The sequence below is a fragment of the Pelodiscus sinensis genome, chromosome 6, assembly GCF_049634645.1.
Source record: "Pelodiscus sinensis isolate JC-2024 chromosome 6, ASM4963464v1, whole genome shotgun sequence".
NCBI classification, from domain to species: Eukaryota; Metazoa; Chordata; order Testudines; family Trionychidae; genus Pelodiscus; species Pelodiscus sinensis.
The window spans coordinates 60,713,816-60,737,017 of NC_134716.1; the positions used below are offsets into that span (position 1 = coordinate 60,713,816).

The window sequence follows — 23,202 nt, forward strand, 5'->3', positions numbered from 1 at the left end:
TCAGTGTCACACCTGGCAGTATCATTTGTGCCCACGTGGATGAGTAGCATGGGGTAGTAGTCAGAGGGCCGGATAATCCTCGACAATGCCTCCGTAACATCTCGGATACGGGCCCCTGGCAGACAGCATACCTCTCGAGATGAACTGTCAGGGCGACAGATGGGTGCCTCCGTTCCCCTCAGAAGAGAGTCTCCAACCACCGCTACCCTACGTTTCCTCCTCGCAGTGGTGGCAGGAGACTGCTCAACCTTGGTGGTGCAAGGCCTGGTCTCCTCCACTGTGGGGGGTGACTCCTTGTCTCCTGCAGAAAGTAAAGTGTAACGGTTATGTAACAACACAGTGGGAGGGTTAGGAGCAGGGGTGGAACACTGCCTGCTGCCGGAAGTAACCAGCTGCCAGTGCTCACCCTGCACCACCGCCTCCTCCCTAAGTGGCTGGTCAACAGTCCCACATCCTAGGACAGTGACCTCAGTGGACTCCACAGGAATACTGTCCAGGAATTCCTCATGGCTTCGAATGCTCCTCAGCCTGGCCACCTCCTCCTGTAGCTCTCCCACCTGCTGCCTGAGAGATTCCACCAGCAGGCACCTTTCACAATGGTTGTCTCCCCCAGCCTGGAGATCACTCAGTGGGAATTGCAAGCCACAAATACAGCAAGACCACACCAGGACCTGGGTAGAGGCATCCATGCTCAGGTTCTCTGTCTGGATACAGGCACAGGTGGAGGAGACAGGAGAAGTACTGGCACAAGCGCTTCGGGTCTTCATCACCATCAGTCACTCCCTCTGCTCAACTCCCTCTTCAACTCCCCTGTCTGCAGTCCCCTGTCCGCTTCGCTCCCCTGGTCGCACTGCTCTGGCTTTTTAAAGCCTGCTTGCCTAGGTCAGGCAGCAGACTAAGGGTACGTCTAGACTACATGCCTCTGGGGACAGAGGCATGTAGATTAAATCACCGCTTCATTTTCCTATGCCGGGTAGTCTAAATAATCACCGCTTCATTTAAATTTACATGGCTGCCGCGCTGAGCCGATCAGCTGTTTGTCGGCTCAGCGCGGTAGTCTGGACGTTCCGCGGTCGACAAAGGCATTTGTCGACCTCCCAGGTATGCCTCTTGAACTATGAATGGGGTAACTAAATGCAGGAAAGGGGGGAGGATTTTTCAATCTAATTTTTTTAAAGTAGAAATTGAAGTTGATTGCTCATTTGCCACAATTTTCCTAGTAATCGTAAATGTGCACATGACATCAAATAAATTGGGGATATTGCCTTGTATTCCATCTGCATCCAGTTTTTTGTTCTGTTTTTATTGTTTTCTATTCTGGGTGTCTTCTCCATTCTTCAATTTAGTTATTAGTAGCATGTTCTCTATAGCTGGATGTGCTTAATTTTAATTTTCAATATTAAGTTAGGAATTGCATATTTATTTGGGGGGGGGGGGGGGAATGCAAAGAGTCCTTAATACTGATACACAGAAGACATACACGGAAGATTGAAAAGCATTAAAAGAGTATTGGAATTCACACTTTGAAATTGTAAAATATCTCTGGGACCTACCAAATAGCTACGAATTGTAAGGATAGGACTTTGCCTTTAGTATGATCACTCAAGCTAGATAAACTATCTAGAATTGTAATGTAATGCAGGTTAGGTCCTTCAGTTACAATTTCAGTAAAGCTTTGTTTAATGATTTTAAACAACAAAGTGAGTTTTTAGGAAAAAATTCTCAGACAACTGCAAAATAGTAGCTCTGTAAGTGGAATTTGTATTTCTCAAAGTAAAATTATGAACTCTTGAATGCCATATCTGCATTGTTCTCTATAGGAGGGTTACATAGGCTCTTATCAGGGCTGGCCTTACCATGAGGCAAACAGAGGCGGCCGCCAGACTGGGGGTGGGGGCGCCACTAGGACCCAGAGTGTAGAAAATATCTGCTGCTGGTGCATATGTATTCTCTCTGCCCTAGATGCACAGAGATGGAGTGCCATGAGAGGAGTAGAACAGGAAGAAATCAGAATTGAGACCTTTCAAAGTTTTGGCCCAAGCGAGGGGGTGTCGTTTGAGCTCCCTGCCTCAGGTGCCAAAATGTTGTGGGCTGGCCCTGGCTCTTATGTCTGTAATCATTCAAGTGGATGAAAGAACGCTGCACTTTCTTTTATAACACAGGTCTCTGGGCTAGTATCTTCTGGGATAGCTTTTATTCCAACTTATACTACATTATATTTACTTATGTCATATGTGTTCTTTCTCAGTACAGCATATGCTCCTTGTTGGAGTGTTTGCAGGAAAAGGCATTCAGCGGCATGTGGATTACTATATTCCATTTTGTGTTTTAGAAGTTCTCAAATGTGAAAGTTTGCACTAGGCATCACACTGATGCCTCCCAGTAGATTACGGTAGTGCTACATTAAAAGTGGTACATTGGTAGACAAGTTTAACCTGGATCCATTTTGATTGTTTTACAGCTCCATTTAGCAGCCCTGGCATCGCTAAAGGGAGATATAGTAGAGCTTAATAAACGTCTACAGCAAACAGAAAGGGAACGGGACCTGCTGGAAAAAAAATTGGCAAAGGCACAGGTGAGTGTTTAAATATCCTGAAGAAACCATAACAAATATTGTTGCCAAAGATGTTAATTGTTTGTTTTGATGGCATGGGTTAAACTTTTAACTGGTTTCCTTGGTAGCCAGAATAAATAACCAGTTATAATAAGGAACGTTTGGCAATGAACGTTTGGCAATATACTGTATCAGGAAATATAAATTACTGATGGATATATGTGGCTTAGATGATAGAATAAAGGTGTGGGTTTTTTTTTTTTGTGTTTTTTAAATTTCTGTGGCAGGTTTAGATCCAGTTCCGATTAATACGGGGTTGAACCTCTCTAGTCCAGCACACTGTGATCCAGCAATATCCGTGGCTTCCTAAGAGTCCAGTAAGCAGTGGAAATGTTGGTAATGCTGTTAGACAAAATTGACCTCCCGTGGTCCAGCAAATTCTCTGGTTCAGCACCACTCAGGTCCCAGAAGTGATGAATTAGAGAGGTTCAACCTGTTGTGGTCTTTGACCTATTATATGCTGATCTCAGTCCAGTTTCTAGTGAACAAATGTCCATATATCTACAGTTGTCATCACAATGAATGTTAAGTAGAGAAGATCAGTATTAGATTCTTTTACCCTTAGAAATGTTGCTTTCATGCCAGAATAAAAACAAGCAGGAAGGCAGATGTGGAAAACTTGTGATGTTTAAGTGCCTGGAATTACATTACATACACAAATTCAATTCACATGCTACTGGGCTTAATCGAGATTTCGGATGGTGGGGACTTTATCACTGAGGTGCTAACAGCTTTCTGAATGGTATCCTTCCTGCCTTAGCAATCTGTCTACTGACTCTGTTTTTTATCTGCTTTGGTCTAACACCCATTCTCCAGTAAAAAGGAAGGGGGGGTGGGAGACAGAGCATCTTTCTCTACCCTCTCCCCCTTCTTTCCTCCCCTCCGCTTCTCTTCTATTTATTTTGAGTTTTCATATCCCCTACTCATAACATCTGAAGAAGTGGGTTGTGCCCACGAAAGCTCATGATACCATCTACGTGTTTTGTTAGTCTATAAAGTGCTACCACACCATTTGTTGTTTTTTTTGTCCTATATTGTAGTCGTCTTTAGACACAAAACCTTTTCTTTTTCAAATGTCACTCTGGCACCTTTTATATGCCTTACATTTCTAAAATGGCTCAAAATATTGTTCATGTGTTCATAAAGTGTGAAACCAGAACGGATCGTTACCTCATCTAGTTTACCTGTACATCACAAGTCCATTAAGTTTCAGCCAGTTATCTGTGTATTGAGTTTGTTTGGCTAAACCATATCTTCTAGAAAGGCATCCAGTCTGAGTCTCCCACTGGCCCCAGTCTCCATGTGGTGCTTCCACTTTGAAATGTACAAGAACCCCAGCAGGACTCCCTGCTAGCACCAGCCTCCATGCAGCATTTCAGTCTTTGAAATGCACAAGAGCGCCTGCTGGGCTCTTGAACATTTCAAAGGTGAACCTCTGCGCAGCACTTTTGCCTTTGAAATGTGGCAACAGTTAGGTGGCTCTTGCTACATTTCAAAGCAGAAGTGCCCTTATCGACTAAACAAATAGTCAATTTAGTCAAATTTTAACATCCCAAAACGAGCTGTGATTCTTCGATACCTATGGAGGCACAGTTAAACATGGAGGTGGGGGGCCAGCCACGGACAACCCTGTGGACAAGATCTGGCACATGGGCTGGAATTTGCCCACTCCTGCCCTAAATCCATTTGAGTCATTGCCCTAAATCAATTTCAGAGTCATTGCTTTTCAAGGTGCTTTCTATAGGCATGACATGTGTTCCTTGATCATAGGTATGTATCTTTCCATGTGGCTGTTTTGAATGGGACCCAGTTTATCAAATGATCCAGATTGCTCTGTATGACAGCTGTATTGTCGTCATTATTTATCAGTCTGCTGGTCTTGGGGTCATCCATTAATTTTATCAACAGTGATTTTCTATTTACTTCCAGATCATTACTGAAAACATGAAATAGCACTGAGCTTTATACCAATCCCGGGGGAACCCTGCTAGAATCACTACCATTTGATGCTGAATTCCCATTGAAAGCTACAGTTTGTCACCTAGTTCACAATCTATTCAGTGTGTGATCTATCAGTATTATATAAACCTAATTTTAATCTTTACACATGATCTATGTGTTTGCCCCTCCCCAAAGCCCAGCTTCTTATATTTTTGTCCCTCAGTGAAATCAGAGTTCTCAATTGACAATATCACAATTATTTCTGTGGCCACAAACTGTAAAGTCATAGACCGGGTTATAACTGGAGATTTGTGAACCACAAACATGAAATTTTTCAAGTTCAGCATCACCCATGGAAATGGTAGTACAGCTGCAATTCACACACATTTTTAGGTTCCTAAATCTGTAGGCAAAACTGAAACAAAATACATCTTTCTACCCAGACACATATGAGTGGCAGAGTTTCAGGAGTTTGTTGCAAACCCTCATTCCACATGTCAGTGACAGTTTTTTCTGTGTGTAGCTGAGTTCCATAATGTGCAAAGTAGCAAAAGTTTCATATGTTTTCACTATGAAACTTTCTATTTTTGTGTAGGGAAAGGAGGACAGAACTGAGGAAAGGGGAGGGGAAAATAATCTAGAATTACTCCGAGATTTATGTAAAAGGAAGTAATCAATTGTTTGATGCAAAGAAGGGAATAGGAGCCTGATTGAAGAGGTTAATCAAAGCAAAGGTTACAGGGTGAATAAATATTATGAGTATTTTGGAGATGGGCAATAGATACCACAGTAATAGGTCTGATATTAGAACCAGAATAGAATAGGAATTGTAATGGAAAGTTGATTTTTGCAATGTAGAGGAAATAACATGCTTGAAAGTAGAGGGAAATGAGCCAGAAGAAGAAGCAGTTGAAGATAACGGGGAGAGGAAACAGAGTTTTATGAAATAGAACACTGACAGGTGATTGCTCCCATATCCTGTTATGTTTACAGACTGAGGTGATGCCTCTCTTATTTTTTCATTTGAAATTGTGTTTGCAAGGCCTTTTGTCAAGAATGCAGAGTAGCTGCACCACCCCATACCAACACAGGGATTGCCCTAATGGATCAGATGCCAAAGGGCCACCCAGTCCTGTATCATATCTCTGGCCTCGAACAGCACCAGCTGCTTCAAAGAAAGACATAAGAAATCTTGCAGTGTCACTTGGGGGACTTACCATCTAGACTAAGTGAGTTTCCTACTTATTTCTGTTACATAGAGGCTGGTTTGTGCTCTGATGCATGAGGGTTTATAACCCTTCAAAAACATTGGCTTTATTTTTTACTAGCTGGAGATACCCGGCGTTGCTTGGGAAACTGGAGGAACAAAATGTAGAAAAACAGTAGACCGTTATCTTTTTTTGAATGGTAGGAAAGTTGTGCTGATTTCTATAGGGATTAAAATATAGGTCCACGTCATCCCTGGGGAGGGGCTGCAACCTCGGGTGGAGGGGAGGTTACATGTGGGAGGGATGCTCCAGCTCGCGCCCGGGGCTGCAGGGGCAGAGCGGGTGCCCAAGCCGTTGTGCGCAGGGGGTCAGGGCACTGCGTGCCAGCGCGGGGGAGGAGGGGAGGAGGGAAGAGGGTCGCTTATGTAACCTCGTGGGAGGGGGCGAGTCCTGGATGGCGCTGGGGAGCGCAGGCGGTGGGCACAGGGACCTAGGGTGGGCGAGGCGGCCCCTGCAGCGCCGCGGGTTACTTTTTTGTTTTTGTAGCTTGAGCTCGAGCCCGATCGGGTCCTAAATTACCTTAAAACCTTCTCCTGGATGAAAGGTTATCCCATGTAAAGTTTGGTTGTGGTAGCTCTTATAGTGTTCAAGTTATTAGCACACAAATTTACGAACATTCTCCTTTATATATTAGATTATCTGTGATGACCACTCTGCATGTTCCTGTAATCCAGATAAATATTTAAATCTTTTCTTTTTAACTCCTATTAAGCTCCTCTTGATTTCAATGGTATTTTGTGGCTATAAACTCAAGCTAATCGTGTGTTTGAATGTTTCCAAATCTCCATTGCTCCTAATAAAAGTCAGATTGAGGTCAGTAATTAATTGCACTACCTCAGACAATTCTGAGTGAGACTTTCTCAATAAAACACTACTAGTGGTTTATTGCCCTTTTTATTCAGAGAAGGAGAAGCTCTAGGACGAGGTGCTGCTGACAAATAGTACTAAGTCATGAGTGTTCCTCCATACAAACTGTCCCATAACTATTCCAGCAAACATGCAGTGTCCCTTGAGCAGTTCTGGGAGCATGACTGTTTATCTGAACACACACCTTAGTCAGAGGTCTGACACAATTTACAAGTGTCAAAAGCACTCCCTAAGTCTGCTTTGGAAGCAAACTTTGAACTTCCGTTTGTCTTCAGGAACTCGCATTGAATCAGCCCAGGTGTGCATGTTGAAGAAGGTGATCTCTGAGTGACTTCATAGCTCATCTCCTTATTTTGATTCATACTAGGGATGTTAACGTGCACTCGTCTACATAGTTAACCAATAAACCTGGGCTCATTGGTTAACCCACATGGTTAGAGGCAGTGTGTGTGTGAGGGGGGGAGCAGGCTTTTAAGCTGGCTTCCTCCATGTGCCAGCTCCCACAGATACAAAGGCACCAGCACTGGAGGGGGGCAGGCGGGAGCCCATATACGTGGGGAGCCAGCACATGCTCATGCATGTATCCGAGGCAGCAGCGGGGGCAGGGGAAAACAGGCAAGAGCTGGATTTGTCCCCTGTGTATTAACATATTTTAACATCTCTAACTCGTACTGTCAAACTTTGGGGCCAGTGGGGTATGGTACACATTGTGTATGTTGGCAGTTTGTGCCAGTCCACTGTTTTGCCCTCTGAACAAATTTTGCCACAGTTCTTGAAAAGTATCGAGCAGGAGGATAATAGGGCATGAAATTTGTGGCCACTTCAGCATGTACATACACATCATCTTCTAAAAGCACTGCATGTGCAGAATTTCAGTTGTTGTCCAGAGCGTTCTACAGTATGCACCAGGAGTCATCTTGACACAGAACATATCTGTTTACTTATATTTTGACTTTCCTTCAATTTTATGCAGTGCGGGGGAGGGAGAACCTTCAGAAACAGACTGGAAAGAGAGTTCAGCTCCCTTGCGTATTTGTCAGCTGCTTGTGGCTGTAATATGTAGGCCAGGGCTACTCAACTTTAGAAGCCCAGAGGGCCACGATTCTCACAGCACATGCTGAGGGCCGCAGCTTAGGTGTGGTTGCATATACATGCAACCACATCTGTGCAAATCTATGCAAATAGCTTGTTTCACACTGGCGGGCATGAATACAAAGATTAAGGCAAGACTACTCAACATGCAGACCCCATTTAAGTCAGTTCTTCTGATTATTAATAAAATGCAATATATACCCGACTTCCACTCATATGACAGCACTTTTAATGAGCAATTCCGGAATTTAACTACTACAACACATATCAACAGAAGACCATATATCAACATCCTTTTTTGTTTTGGCTTCACAATTTTAACAAATCAAACAAAAACTGCAGATACAGTACTGGAATTTACTGTAATATAAGTACAATCAATGTGAAGATTGTGTCTGCAAACTTTTCACCGGCTGTTTCATATCAGGCTTGTATTCTATTGTAGCAGCATGGAGACAGTGGACCAGATGTCGGTTGTAAGAGAAGCGCGCAGTTTTGACTTGATGATTCCCGTGGAGGAGAATGAACTTTCATAGACACATGTAGACCCAAAGCAAGTTAGCACTTTTTTTTGGCACATTTCAGTAATGCAAGGTACATGTCTTCCTGTGCATAGATCATCCAAAATATTTCAGTGTCCTCATCCATGTGCCTAGCTTTTAGAATACTAATGTTTTGCAATTCTATCATCTCGTCTTTAAATGTGGCCCTTTTAACACCAAATCTCGCTGCTGAAGGTGAGACTGCCTTTACCTCAACTGAAAATGGATTTTCAGTAAATTCAAGAACGGTCTTCAGGGATTTGACATCTGGAAAACGAGAAGAAAATTCAGTCTTCAGATCTGAGATGTACTCCGTAAAAGAAATCCGGTAAAAAAGATGTATGTTCACTCAGCTGTGTCACTTGAGTTGAGGATGGGAAAGTGAGTTAAGTCTTTCTCATGAAGTTGATCTGCAAAAAGGGCCAATTTTGTTTCAAATGCAGAAACATTGCACATCAGAGAAGGCAGGCTTTTTTCCTTTGCCTTGAAGTTTAAGATTGAGTGCATTTAAGTGGCGTGTCATATCAGTGAGAAGCCACGTTTACCAGGAATGTCTCTTGTCTAAACACGACAGTAAATCCTGGCAATCCTTTGCCTCCAAAAACATTTGTACAGCAGGCAGTAGATCCATAAAACTATCTAACACTTTGCTTTGACTCAGCCATCTAACTTCTGCAAGCATTGCCAAGTCACCATACTGTGTTTCGCACTCCTCAACAAAAGCTCAAAATTGTCTGTTTCAAGGCATTTGCAGCAATGAAGGAGATGGTTTTTGTGACACTATCCATTGTGCTCTTGAGAAATCCTCTTTGGTTTGCTGCAGATTGCAATGATATGAAAAAAAATCTGGAAACGGGCTTTTTCTTCAGAAAAGAAAATAGCCCTTTCTCTTTTCCAACCATGGAGGGAGTGCCATCAGTTGTTGTTGAAGTAAGCTTATTCAAATCAGTGCATTTTCCTGGTTCTTCAAAAAATGCCATTAACATAGAATAAATGACCTCTCCCCTAGTTTGACATGTCAAAAGTAGCAGAGTAAGCATTTCTTCTACATACTTTTTGCCATGGAAAAAACGCACCCAAATCATGAGTTGTCTTGAACGACCAGTAGATTTGTCCATTGCCAGACTGAAATACTCAGTGCTTTCAATGTCTTTTAGTAATTTAGAAAACAGATCGCCCAAAATGCTTTCAATTTGTCTTACTACAGTTGAATTGGACACTTGCAGTTTTGATATTTATTTAACTATATCCTCTTGGCTTTTAAATTCTGCAGAAAGTGATTCGCTGCAGTCCAAGAAGCACTGCTTCATCAGTTCTCCTTCAGTAAAAGGTCTTTTTGATTTAGCTATGTGCCAAGCCACTTTGAAGGAAGCTACTGTAACGGCATCGCTGCCTTTAACTTGCGAACGGAGCATATCTTGTTGAGTCTGGTAACCTTCCAATAAGGAATTTTTCTCAAATTGCTGTCAGGTGGATACGAATCTTTGAACTCAGGGTGACAAGATTCATGGTGCCATTGCAGGTTTGTTTTCTTTAACACAGCGATAGTCTTTTGACAAAGAAGACACATTGATTTTCCATTGATCTCCACAAAACCGAATTCCATTATCCAAACAGGATTGAAGACCCTCTGATCATTCAACAAGCCATTTGTTGCCATTTTTAATGCTTCTTATTAAAAAATAAAATTGTATACAAGTGTTTGGATGTTTAGTTTGAGGCCTAAGGTTGTGCATTTCTAGGAGTGATTTTTACTGTAAAAAGAAGTTTCCAAGCCAGAGCGCTCCAACCTGCAGTGGGTGGGGAGCTGGGTGAGTCAGTCTGGAGACAAGAGGCAAAAAAGAATGGTGTCTGGGAGTCCTGTCCTGGATTCCCAGAAAGGCTGATGTCCCCATGCGAGAGTCCATTGCTCCATGCGGAATGGAGGCAGGGTTTCCCAGCCGCAGAGCTGGACCTAAACATAGCCAGTGTGACCAGTCAGCACCTCTCAGGCTCTGCCCACAATGCTAAGCCGCCAGCACTTCCCACAATGCCCTGGCGCTCCCAGCACCTCCTCTCTCTTCCAACACATCTTTCAATGCTCACCCTGCTTGGGAGATGCCTTGCCGTTGTGGAGCGTGCTCCCAGTGGAGATGACGTTCAAAGGACCCCACCTGCAGGCAACATGTTGAGCCCTGCATTAACCCAAAACACACCACAGGCTGCATGTTGAGTAGCCCTGATGCAGACCTTTTGTTTGTCCTTTCTCTCGCCAGTTTTTCCTTCACTTCTTGTTACTTATTTTTTTGTTTTGTTCTGGACTGTAATTCATACTCTAAAATACCTGAGAGATTGGGACCTGGGAGGATTCTCTGTGTCTGGCTGTATTCTCTCTTATCTACACTCTGCTACTGCTTCTTCTAATACTAGTATGATTCTACTTTCTCATCACCATTTCATTGTGTACAATAGGCCCTTAAATGGAGGCATGCACAAATTCTCATCTACTACAGGTTTTTTTTTTTTTTTTTTTTTTTTAAAGGGGAGGGAGAGACTGACTGACTAGCAGATGCTGCATATTCCTTTTTCCCCCACCAGTGATTGATTTTGTATGCCACACAGGATAGTACTGCTGCTTATATAAGTGTAGGAAATTGGGGCACCAGTGCTGGGCATGCCTACTGAAATCAGCACACGCTAGGGAACTCTGGATTTCTGGTTGTGGTGTGCTGGTTAGAGCCAATTGCAGGCCTGGCAACAGGTTTCACCATGTCCCGGCCAGTGTAGGTGCAGAGGGTAGGGATGACATCTGGGGCAACTTCCCCATCTCCCATCAGCAGCCCTGGATAGTTGCCTAAAGCTCCCTTTGTCTTTAATGTATATGAATCCTGTTGGGATTAACCTATGCTTTTTCACCACTCTGCTGTTAGCAAAAAGTCTGTTGGTCAGCATACAGTGTCTTCTGAAGAGCTGCAGTTGTTCCACCTGTCCTCCCCACTCTAAAAACCAGCTCACCTTTGTGCCACAATGGAAGCATTTGCATCTAGTGCCTTGTATCAGACTTATTTTTATGCATTGGTTTCATCAGAGACCACTGGAATGGGTCCTTTAAACATTATATATACATGTGCTGGCACCTCCTCTGACTTACAACTCTGAATAACTTCCTACAAATCAGCATATTGCTGCAAGGACAAACTAAAATCAAAACCACTGTTCTCCCATATTTCTAAAGTGACTTCCCATCTCCCTCAAGTGCAGTCCACTATGTGTCATTCAAAGATAAATAGAGGTCCACTTCTGGGTTTGATTTAAACCAAACTGTAATCCAGGGACAGTGCATGGAATTTAAGTAAAACATAGAGTGAGAAGATAGTTGTGTTATTTGGGGTTCAAATTAATTTGAAACTTCAAGCAAACTTTAAAAGGGGATAAAAAGCCATTTAAGTCAGCACTGAAGAAAGTTTGTTGAGACCTGTGTGAACAGAAACAGCCAATATTTGAAGCTCTAGTTCTTGTTTTAAGTGATGGATCAGGCAAAAAGAGAAATGCGGGAACAGAAAAATACAGCCTGTGTAAAGCTTTTTGTATAAATGTTTCTTTTTCCAAGGTTGATTCAAGGTAGTCTCCTCCTTCTCAGTAGGACTTTTCAGGGACTACAAACCTACAGGACTATAGTCCCAAGATGTGCCATTTGTGAATGTCTGTCTGTTTCTTTCTTCTATAAAACATTTTCCTGTGGGTGACAGAGTAACGCTATCACTTCATCTGCATCTTCATGCCGCTGCTGCCGCAGCCCGCCTCCATCCTCAGCTGCTTGCTGTGGCCAGCCTCAGCATCGTCCCCTCTGGGCATGGGCTGCTCCAGCCCCGGCTCCCGCTTCACACCCTGGAGGTCTGTGCCACCGAGGAGGAGCTGCTGGGGCTGGGTCCCTTCTGCCATCCAATCTGCCCTCCTCCACTCCTGGGCCGTGCCGGGTCCCTTCTGCCATCCGAGCCCGATTCCCTCCAAACACCTTATTCCTTTTGCTGAGATCCCTTCACCCCCTGCCTACTCCTGCTCCTCTCCTGCTCTTGCACCCTCCCCCCTGGCCAAATACCTACTCCCAGAGAGGTGACTGTTGGTGACCATAGCGAGCAGGGAGCGCAGTCCCCTAGGTCGCTTTAAAAAACCCCAAAGAAAACACCACAATAGATGCGATGCTATGATGATTTTGGAAACTAGGGATTTTGCAATTAGGAATTTATCTTAAATTAGTTACTGCTGCTTCCTTTCCCCTATGTTATGGCAGGGGTGGGAAACCTAAGGTCTAGGCCCCGGCTTGCCTGGATCCAACCCCTAAAGCTCAGGAGCCCCCCGCCCTCTCACATGCCCGCGCTGGCACTCCTGTTGGGGCTTGAGTGCACACAATCTTCTAGGCTGGGTGAGTGTCTTTCTCCTCCTCAGTTGTCTTTCTCCTCCTCAGTTGCGGGCCATGTCAGTGAGGTGTCAGTATTGGGGGTTTTTTCGCTTCTGATCTGTATGGCCCCCAGCTGATTTTTTCTGTGGGTCAGCAGCCCCTGACCCCAAAAAGGTTCCCCACCACTGCCTTATAGAATACTATAGCAGTGTGTCTGCACCACATATAATTACACATTTCCATCAGGACTATAATAATCTATTACTCTGATCTGCAGTGATGCAAAGTGGAAGACAAAAGTCTGAAATCCTAGATGAGACAATTCCAAAAGTCAAGCTCTGATCCGCGGGAAAATCAGTTGGGGACCACACACAAGTGAGAAGGGGGAAAAAAAGCCTCAAAACCCCTCCCTGATATGACCCCCCAACCGAAGAGAAGAAAGCCACTCCCCACATTCCGACTGCATGCCGGAGAGCGCCCTGGAGGGGCCCAGACGAGTGTTGCCAGATGGTTTCAACAAAAATACCGGACACACTTGACATTACATCACAATTTACATTACATCTTCTTTAGAAAAGACCAGACGTTTATATTTTCTCAATTTTTCCCGAACAGAGAGCTCAAATACTGGACTGTCTGGTTCAAAACCGGGCACCTGGCAACCCTAGCCCAGGCTAGTAGATTTTGTGTGCTCTCGCACTGTGTGGAGGATGGCTGGGGAGCCTGCACTGGCTCGCCAGCACCCCCGTGCCAGGGAGGAGCCCCTAGCCTCAGCAGGCTGGATCTGGGCAAGCCAGGAGCTGCATCTGGTCTCCTGGCTTTAAGTTTCCCACCCTTGCTCTATGTTCTAGTTACAAGATTCATCTTTGCCATTCTTCTTGTGCTCTTTTGGCTTGCTGGATGACAGGAAATCAAGATCTGAGCTAAGTAAATACTTAGAAATACTGCTTAGAGTTTAAATGGATAGAAAATAGAGGAGGTGGTTTACCCATACTCTCATATAGCCTGAAACATGACACAGATTGCACCACCAAAAACAATTCATTCTTATCCATGTGGGTTGTTAGGAAGGGACTCGGGCCAACAGAAAGCATATAAAAGATACAGGAATTAATTGATGGCATCCTACGAGCTTCCACTTGCCGTAAATTAAAATACAATATTGTTTAACCAAAAATTTTAGCTCCTAATAAACTTGTCTAACAAGTTCTTGTAGCAGATTCAGATAATGACTTATATTCTTCCTGAAATAATGTGTTACTAGGATTACTTCCACCTCATGCAGATGCTTGAGGCTCTGGGGATTTTGTTATTGTAGCACTGAGATTAGATTTTGATCTTATCCTCTAGCTGAGTACAATAAGTGTAATGCACATGTATCTCCTGGTGGTTCTTGTATTGCAAGTTGCTACACGTAGATTATAGGCAGCTACACCTACTTGTGCGAACATCCTGAGGCTGAAGTATTTTCTCTTCCCTCACTTCACAATTTGTATTGGCCTGATGATTGTTTCCTAGCACTTCCCTTTATTGAGGGGATCAGACTAGAACGAGCCAAAGGTGTTCCCAAGCATGGTAACTTGGTTCTGTAACCTCTGCAGTCTTCTCCCAGAAACCCTGGGTCACTTAGGCAAAAAAATTTGTTGGAAACACTTTCTTTTTTCTGGCAGCTGCTCTTGATGTGCAATCCCCTCCAGGAATCTGTGGCTTGTTCTTGTACCTTCCTTCTCTGCCAAATGGTGCCTTTAATAATTCTAGTTAATATGAGACCAAAACAAGGCTGAGAAGAAAGCAAGTATCTGAGGCATTTATTTCGTAACAAGAAGTAATTGATATGTGAGAACAGATTGTAAGAGCTATGTACATACATCTTAGTTAAGAAACAACTATGAGGTACAAGGAAGGAACCCAATTAAATGGGATATAAATAATAATGTGATGACATTTAATGGAAGGAAACTTTAGGTTGCATATTGAGAAACATTTTATCAGTGACCACTAGTGTCAAATTTAAACTCCGAATGTTAAAATTCGGTTAAATAGGTAACCGTGTAATAGGGATGTCAATGTATAGACGACTACATGGTAAACCAATAAGCCTGGGTTTATCGGTTAATCTTGTTGTCTACGTGCCCCCACCTTTCCTCCCCTTGCTGCCTCTGTATCGGAGCAGGAGTTAGTGCCCATGAGGGGGTGGCTTGAAAGCCATCTCCCTTCAAGCACTAGATCTGCCTCTCTCTCCCCTTCTTCTCCCCCCCCCCCTCCTCCCAACCCTGCTCTACTGCCTCTGATAGAGAGGCAGCAGCAGGGAGGGATGTGGGCAGGGGAGGCTGCCGCAAAACTGCCTCTGTCCACGGTGGCCCTGGCTCTCTTTGGACAGAGGCTGCTCCATGGCAGCAGCCCCTTGTTCGCAGGGGGTCCAAGCTCCCGCAGACAGGAATTGCTGCCATGAAGCAGCCTCTGTCTGCCGGGAGCTTGGACCACCCAAGGATAAGGACTGCTGCTGGGGAAGCCACCAGTGTCCATGAGGGGCTTGGGCAGCAGGCAGGAGCCAGTACGCACTGGAAGCTCATTTTTAAAGTGGTTCCCCTCGCGGACAGGCTCCCACCTGCCACCCTGAGCTCCTGTCTCCAATAGAGAGAAAGCAACGCAGGGTAGCAGGGGGCTTCCTGTGAGCGGGCTCAGAAGGACACTGGCTGCCAGCCATGCCCCGGGGACTATCGGAGAGTTGTGTAACCACTAATGTTTCATGCAGTTACACGGCTATCGAACATCCCTACCCTGTAACCGCTGAAGAAATCTTCAGCAGTTACGTGGTTACACGTTGCAGGCTTTAACGTTTAAATGAGCTTTTATACTACAGAGCCCGCAGCAAAGCCTCCCTGGGATTTGGGGCCACCAGCCTCTGCTCTTGGGGAGGCAGCTTCCCTTCCCTGTTGCAGCAAAGCCACCTCCCCACTGACTAATCAGCACCATTAAACAGTTATACAACCGCACTCTAACGTCCCTAATTTAAACCTAAGGATAAAAATTGGCCAATAGAGAGGCAGTCCTCTGTTGAGATGGTTCTTCCATAGAGCCTAAGTTGCATAATAGGTTATATTGTCTCCTTTCACATAAGAACAGCCATGGTGGTCAGACCAAGGGTCCACCTAGCCCAGTATCCTGTCTTCTGTCAGTGGCCAGTGCCAGGTGCCCCAGAGGGAGTGAACAGAACAGGTAGTCATCAAGGGATGATCCCTCTCCTGTCGTCTATTGCTCATACATTTACACTTAGATTATACTCATTAATGCCTGACCGGGCTCGCCAAGTTGTACAAGTTGTCCTTGAAATCATTTGCATTATACCAAGGCAAAGGAGGATGGATCCCCACCTTCTGGCCTCCCTTTTCCTCCCGTTTACTGTTGCCCCCGTGAAGCCAAATACCATTTTAAACAAATACTTGAAGCTGGTTCCAGGGCGCACACTTTTCCTCTGTCTGTAAAACATCCTTTCCTCTGTTAGTCACTACGTGTCTGTCACCAAGTAAAGATTATTGTGAAGAATGGTGGCTGTGCAATGACTTGAGAGTGTGAGGGAGAGAAAGTAACCCTGATGCTGTCACTGAAGTGCATTAGCAAGAGTCAGTATATCTTCAGCCAAGATAAACAACATTTTAGCTTTTCTGTGGTCCACTAAGAGAGATGAAATCTGGTGTGGTAGGCTTTTTATTTATTGTCAAATAGTTATACACTCTGTCTGAATAGCCTTTCAGAAACAGAAAATAATAAAAAAACCCAACCCCTCCCACACTGAGCAGCTAACTCCCTGGGCTGGAGAACGCTGAGACAGTGTTTGTGGGCATCAAAGTGTGTCACAGGAAATTTGCTTTAGAAAAGTGCAGTTAAGCCACTTTCTTTCCATTTTTCCCAGCATTTAATCTGTCTAGCATTTTTGTTAAGCTGATACTTTATTCCCTGTGTTGTTACACTCTGGAGGAGGGAGTAGTTATTTGGTGAAGTATTGAGGCATGGAGGAGGCAGAGGGAACAGAGAAATTAATCCTTTTCTGGGTAGCATATGAGAAGTAAGGCGATACATTGATGTCTGCCTGCAGTAGCTGTGTCAGGTAGACTGTGTGGCCTGCAGGAGTTCAAGAATTTGGCCCTCAGCTTCCGTCATCGCCAGTATGGAGATAATGTACAGGGGGACACTCTTCATCCAAATGGAATTCCACCCTGCAAAAGTTGGAACCTTTTATCTCACAATATAATGGGATCTGTAGTGTCAGCATCCTGTACCTCTATGTTGAAAACAAAGGTAGCTCCATTGTCTGATCATCATACTTCTGGCAAGAAGCTAGTTCAGTCTTCTGGCAAGAAGCTAGTTCAGTCTTCATTTGGACAGAGAACACTGTAGAGTTCTGCACAATTAAATTGTAACATAATCTTGTCAAAGGGAGATTTATAATGTGAAAGTCATTGTACATTTTACAGCAGTTAGAATGAAAATCAACACAACTCTTTGTACGCCTGGAATTTAAAAATATTAAAATGGATTTCTGTTTGTATTATCTGTATTTAAAAAAAAAAAAAAGTCAACTTAACATCATGTTTCAGTTTGGAGGAAGTTTATTCTCATATAGATGATGATGATCCTAAGTCATATTTTATGAACATAAGGGGATACTATGAAAATCTTGTCACACCCCTAACTGTAGATAGGAATTTTTTATGTGTTGTGTATTACATTACTGTATTATAATTCATATAAAGTGATATACAGGACAAGTGACTTTTGATGAAATAATGCAGGAGAATTCATGCAGTAGTTTCTGATATTTTTGTATTTAGAAATGGTTTTAGTAGAAGGCATTGGATATGTTCAGTTGATGTACCAATGCTTAGATCAGTGTTAAGCTGAGATTTTATTTTAACAGGAGCACAATCCCTATTGTGTGGCTGCAGGAGGGGGAGGGGCCTAGCTGATTCCTTCATGGGGACAGAAGCAGATTGGAAAGGGCAAGACTTCTAATCTGCTACTAAACCTAATTAATGTTTACCATAACTAGTGCTATAAATAGAATGCATGTGGCTTCTAGCTCTGGAACCATAATGAGGCCGAACTGAAATGCTGTTGGAGGGAAAGTTAGCCAGGGTTGTGTGGATCATACAGGAATACAAGTAATAGGCTTGTTGTTTCAGCACTCAGTGACAAACTTTTTATTGTGTTGTAAATAATTGAATTGTACAACATCCTTTTTAGACCAAAAAACTAAAATCCTAATGGGAAGGAAAAAGACTTACAGATACTCTAGGATTTGTCTATTTTAAACATGTTTACCTCACTGCATCCTTTCAACCAGAATGATGGAGGAGTATCAGCCACATTTGTTGTCTTGTGCTAAAGTATCTCCTTGATCTATCGTGAAACACTTGGATGCACCTGAAATGTTTGGGAGGCCTAAGACATACATGATAGTGTTAAAATATGCTGCTTGTGTCTGGAATTGGCTATAGTTCTGTCTAATGGAACATATTTGACAGTCACAACTTCATGACATGGTGTCTAGCATATCACCACAGTATGTCTTAAGGTTTTGGAAGCTGCTTTTTTATTATTATTATTATTATTATTGCATTATATCATAATATCTGATGCTACAAAACAGTATCATAATGGGATGACTTAGTGGGCACCAAAAATAATATATTTTTGTAGGGTATGGGAAGGAATGGCAAACCTGGGAGGAGTCCAGGCAATTGCTGTCCGGATGACAATCTTCACGGACTGTAAGTTCCAGGTTATGATATTCCAGGCTTTTCTGAGCAATGGTGAGACTGTATATTCAAGATGAGGGCAGCTGAAATATGGTTTATTTTTATCAAACTTAGATGAAATCCTTAGTCATTTGGCATGTTTCCTGTAAAGTCCCTGGTTTGTACCAAGTTCGAAGGCCACTTGAAAATTGGTGAGAGGACTGGTAGGCTATTAGACATTAGGCAACGCTTTGTTATGTGCATTAATGTCAATATGTTTAGCCTTAAAATCCATCCTCTTCCTTTTTTATTTTGTTTTCTTCTTGCGTTAGTGTGAACAGTCTCATCTAATGAGAGAGCATGAAGACGTACAGGAGCGAACAACACTACGCTATGAGGAACGAATCACAGAACTCCACAGCATTATTGCTGAGTTAAATAAGAAGATTGACCGACTACAGGGCACAACAATAAGGTATGTCAACTCCTGTGGAAGTTTGGGCCCAATTCAGAACTGGAATGCAAGGTGGTGTGTAATAATTGATCGTAAAAATGGTATAACTAGATTTGCTATGACAGAGATTCAGTGAGTGTGCAAAAATGAGTGTAGTGTATATACTAGGGAGTTGGGAACAAGGTACGTGTAGCAAGAAAAGTAATTTATAGAAGTATGTAAGGCAAAGCAACCCATTCCCCATCTCCCTTTATCTTTCTCCTATGCCATCCAAAACTCAACCAAGACTGAATTAATCCCATAATAGAGGCGAAACTAAAATTGGCTCGAAGACTTGCACCTTCTTGCCTCAGCAGTCCCCATGAAATGCAAAGTAAAGCAAATCAAGCTAATGTTGCATACTCAGTGAATGTCAGCATTTGGACACCTCTCTTTTAATACATTACTCAATTAGTACTAGCTAATTCTTCATGCAAGTTCTAGATTTCACCAAAAAGAAACATTCTTTTCATCCATCTGTCCATATCGGCTATTCTTAGCTTATTGTGGCCTTTTGCCATTACTTTTGCCATTACTTTGTGAAGGAGTTTGCTGTGACCTCACAAGCTGTCAAGTTTATTGGGAACTTATCTTAGATTCTTGGCAAGTTAGGAATTTTAAACCTAAATACCCACTTGGAAAATAAAGAGTTCACATCTCTCTACAGCTTATACTTAAAATTTTCCCCATGTAGTAGTATGCAGTTTTTCTTGCTTATTTTCCTGCATGTTTTTCATTAATGACTTTTTTATTTTTGTCTCATATGTACTGGCTATTAAGCCAGGAGCCCTTTTGTTTAAATTGTATGTCCAGGAAAATATATGTGTGTAAAAGAGCAAACTGATGGATCTTAAATTATAGAAGGTAACAATATCCATAATTACAGCATAAAAATATAGTCACATTGTCCAGGTTGAAATTCCCTGATACGGGATTCTCTGGTACGGCAGCATCCTGAGAGCCCAGTGGCAGGGAGTGAAGCTGGGAGCGTGGTGGTTCAGGGCTGGCTGTGGAGTCAGAAGTTTTGCTTCCCAGAGGGCAGAGGATCCCGGCAGCCAGGAAGGGAGCCCGTCTGGGAGTGCCCAGACTCCATCAGCAGAGGGGCAAACTCACTCCTTCAGAACTGCTCCGGTCCTGCAGGTGCCGGACCAGGGAGGTTCAACCTGTATTAATATTGTTTGAAAGGGTAATATTGCAAATTCTGCAGTAGGTAAAGATGATGATAGGGTGCTAAATAATCTCATATTCAGTTTTCCAGAAGGTATGCCCTATTTTGAGAATGAAACTGCCCAAACTGTGTCCCACTCTGTAAATGGGCAAAGACAGGCTAAATAGTAAAGCATGGGAAGAGTCAGAGTTGCCAGGCTTTTCCCATCAAAGAAGGTTGATCGTGTATCAGAAAATGAAGGAAAAGAGTATAAAACTCATCACAGAAATGTTTGGACTGAGACCTTGAAACCACTAAACTAGAAAACATATTGAAATTATGGGATATTTTTCTTTGACAGATGCTGTAGAAGGTTAAAAGCATACATCTCCACACAAGATCAGCTTCAACATCCAGGGCAAAGTGAGACACAGATTTGAATCTGAAATGAGATGTACACTGCATCTTTGAAAGGATGCAAAGTGTGCATGTCCCTGAAGGCCTAAGTGTCTTCAGGGTCTGCCACTGTGACAAAGAACCTAGGCACAACCTCCATCCACTTGGCATCCTGTGTTAGTCCTTTGTGCTCAGATCCCTAGACAATGTTTCTTGCCACTTTTATTTGAATTGATTCTCCTGTTGTGGCAGTGATAAATATTTTGTAAGCAAAGAATTCTTTCTTTTTGCTTTTCTTTAATGCTCACATTGTAGCTAAGGTTTTCTGACAGAGAATACATTTTTTTTAAAAAATTGTGAACAACATGAGCTTAGAGAACTTCTGTTCCACTTCTAAAGATAGTGGGAAGAAAAAATTAATTCTTCACTCCTGTCATTTTCATATTTTCCTGTAACAACATATCAGGCTTCTTCTCTTGCCTTGCTTTATTGGAATCCTGCAGAAATGTAGGTTAATTAATGCCACGTACATTGGGACATGTGTGCCTTATTCTACTTTAACATGAACATGAGAGAGATTCTAAGAGAGGTCCTAGGAGCAACCTAAGGGTATGTCTACACCACACAACTTTTAGTGACAAGACTTTGTTGACACAGCCCTGTTGCTAAAATTCAGCATGTGTAAATGCTGTTTGTTGGCACCTTTGACAACAAAATACTTATCCCAGTGAACTGCTTTCATTTTGTTGGCAGCAGAGTATTCCTGCCAAAAAAGCAGAGTTCATCCTTGCCACAGCAAAACTTTCTCATTCACAAAGGGGAGGGTTTTAAGCACTCATGAGCGACAATAGTTTTGTTGATCATGTACAACTGTAGAGGTAGCCTAAGTCTGGGGAAAAGATTTAGGCCTTCTCTACATTACATCGTTTTGTTGACAAAAGTTGCCTTTTGCCAACAAAAGTGTATATAGAGTGCTCTACCAAAGCATCTTTACCTGCAAAACTCTGCTGTTTTGCTGACAAAATAAAACCACCTCGATGAGAGGCATAAACCTTTTTGTGGCAAAGTTAAGGTGACACAATGTCAGTGTACACTGTCGTTTATTATGTTGACATAACTGGCCTGCCCCCAGCATCCCACAATGCTGGCCACAAGTGCTCTGCTCGCTGTTTTGAACTTTGCTGCCCTGCATCCAGCTATGCAGGCCTGAGTCCGTCTCAAAGCTCCAGGAAGCTTTGACATTGCTCACTGAAGAGCTCTATGAGCTGCTCAGGCTGCTGCTCCTGATAGCTGAGGAGGCTGTGGTATAATTCAGTGCGAATCAGAACTATTAATGTGGAATGTTGCTCTCCCCGGCAGGCAGGCAGAGCAGGCTACTACTACATTGGGGAGAGGGAGTGGAGAGATTGCTCAAGCTTCTGTCTGATCTTAAATAGACAGAATGCTGACACCCGCTCTCCCCCAACATTCACACTTCCCAGCACACACTTTCCCTTTTTTGCACGCGTGCACACACAGTCACACAATTCCCCTTCACGCCTTCACATCCCTTGCTTCAATTGAAAAGCAGCTGACAATCTAGTAGGATGCCCATGAAGTGATGCTATTGAGAAACCTGCATCAGGTGACTCTGTAGTTGCTTCATGAGGCATTGCAAACCCTTCTCAAAACACTCTGCAGCCAGTTGCACATTGGAATAGCTACCCACAGGAAACTGTGCCAATACAAGAGCTACTTGTGAGGATGCAACAGCATAGTGTGGATATACAACAGCCCTTTAATTAGTGAATAACTTTTGATAAAGCTCGGTGTTGTCAAGAGAGACTTAGTTTATGCAGTTCTATTTTGCTATTATTTTTCGAGTAATAAAAATACTCAGGAGCAGGGAATCTTTTTATCACACACGCACACGCACACGCGCGCGCACACACACACACACAATATTAAAGTATTCCTAATGCTTCCAAATTCCACACAGAACAATGATACATTCCTTGTGAAATTACATGGTTGTCCGGCCATCATTCTTAAAGAAGTTACTTCATTCTGCTGAATTGCAGGGCAAATAAATGCATATTCTTGGTGCTGACATGGAAAAGTTGTAATCTGCACTTTTGGCTGATGTAGTATAGAAAGACTTGATTTACTGCTGTTTATGCCACTCTTAATGCTTCCTTTTAAATAAACCATCATATTATGTAGATTGTCAAGAGAGAGCCAAAGTTACACAGTAAATTTGATTGTCTAGAATCTTTAAATTATCCTTTTTTTGAGATTAGCAGTGCATGAGCAGCACAAGGTTTCAGTCTAAAACAAACAATTGCAACAGATTTACGGGAGTTAAGAGGATTGCAAAAGCTAATTTATATTTTCCATTTAGAGAGGGTTTTTTTCCAAACACTTTAAAAGAAAAGGGCAAATGGGATCAGGAAGCTGCCGTTAAGGCTCACATGGTTCAGCAAGCCCAGCTGCAGAGATGTCAAATCAAGTGCCATGGCTGCACCTCTTCTCAGACATACCCAAGTGTTGTTCTTAGTACTTACTACTCCCCCTATTAAATATTTTTAGATGTTTCCAATAAACTTCTGGATTTAACAGGGCGTCCTAGGGTACCGCAGGGTCTATTTGCATGGCCACATGAAGCTAGCTGTTGGTATTGCATTATGTTCTGCCAACACTTGTGATGGAAATGAAATCACAATGGTTATGGGATCAAGCCAACAATC

At 43.0% G+C, this 23,202-nt stretch overlaps 1 protein-coding gene across 3 annotated transcripts in view; it reads left to right on the forward strand.

Moving 5' to 3' along the window:
- The window catches only part of MCC (MCC regulator of Wnt signaling pathway), a 411,412-nt gene that overhangs the window by 295,148 nt on the left and 93,062 nt on the right, over positions 1-23,202 (forward strand). For all 3 annotated transcript variants that reach the window (XM_006134467.4, XM_025190402.2, XM_006134468.4), the window contains 2 exons: positions 2,462-2,575; positions 18,773-18,915. In XM_006134467.4, coding sequence (XP_006134529.2) covers positions 2,462-2,575; positions 18,773-18,915 — 257 coding nt within the window. The remainder of the gene's footprint in view (positions 1-2,461; positions 2,576-18,772; positions 18,916-23,202) is intronic.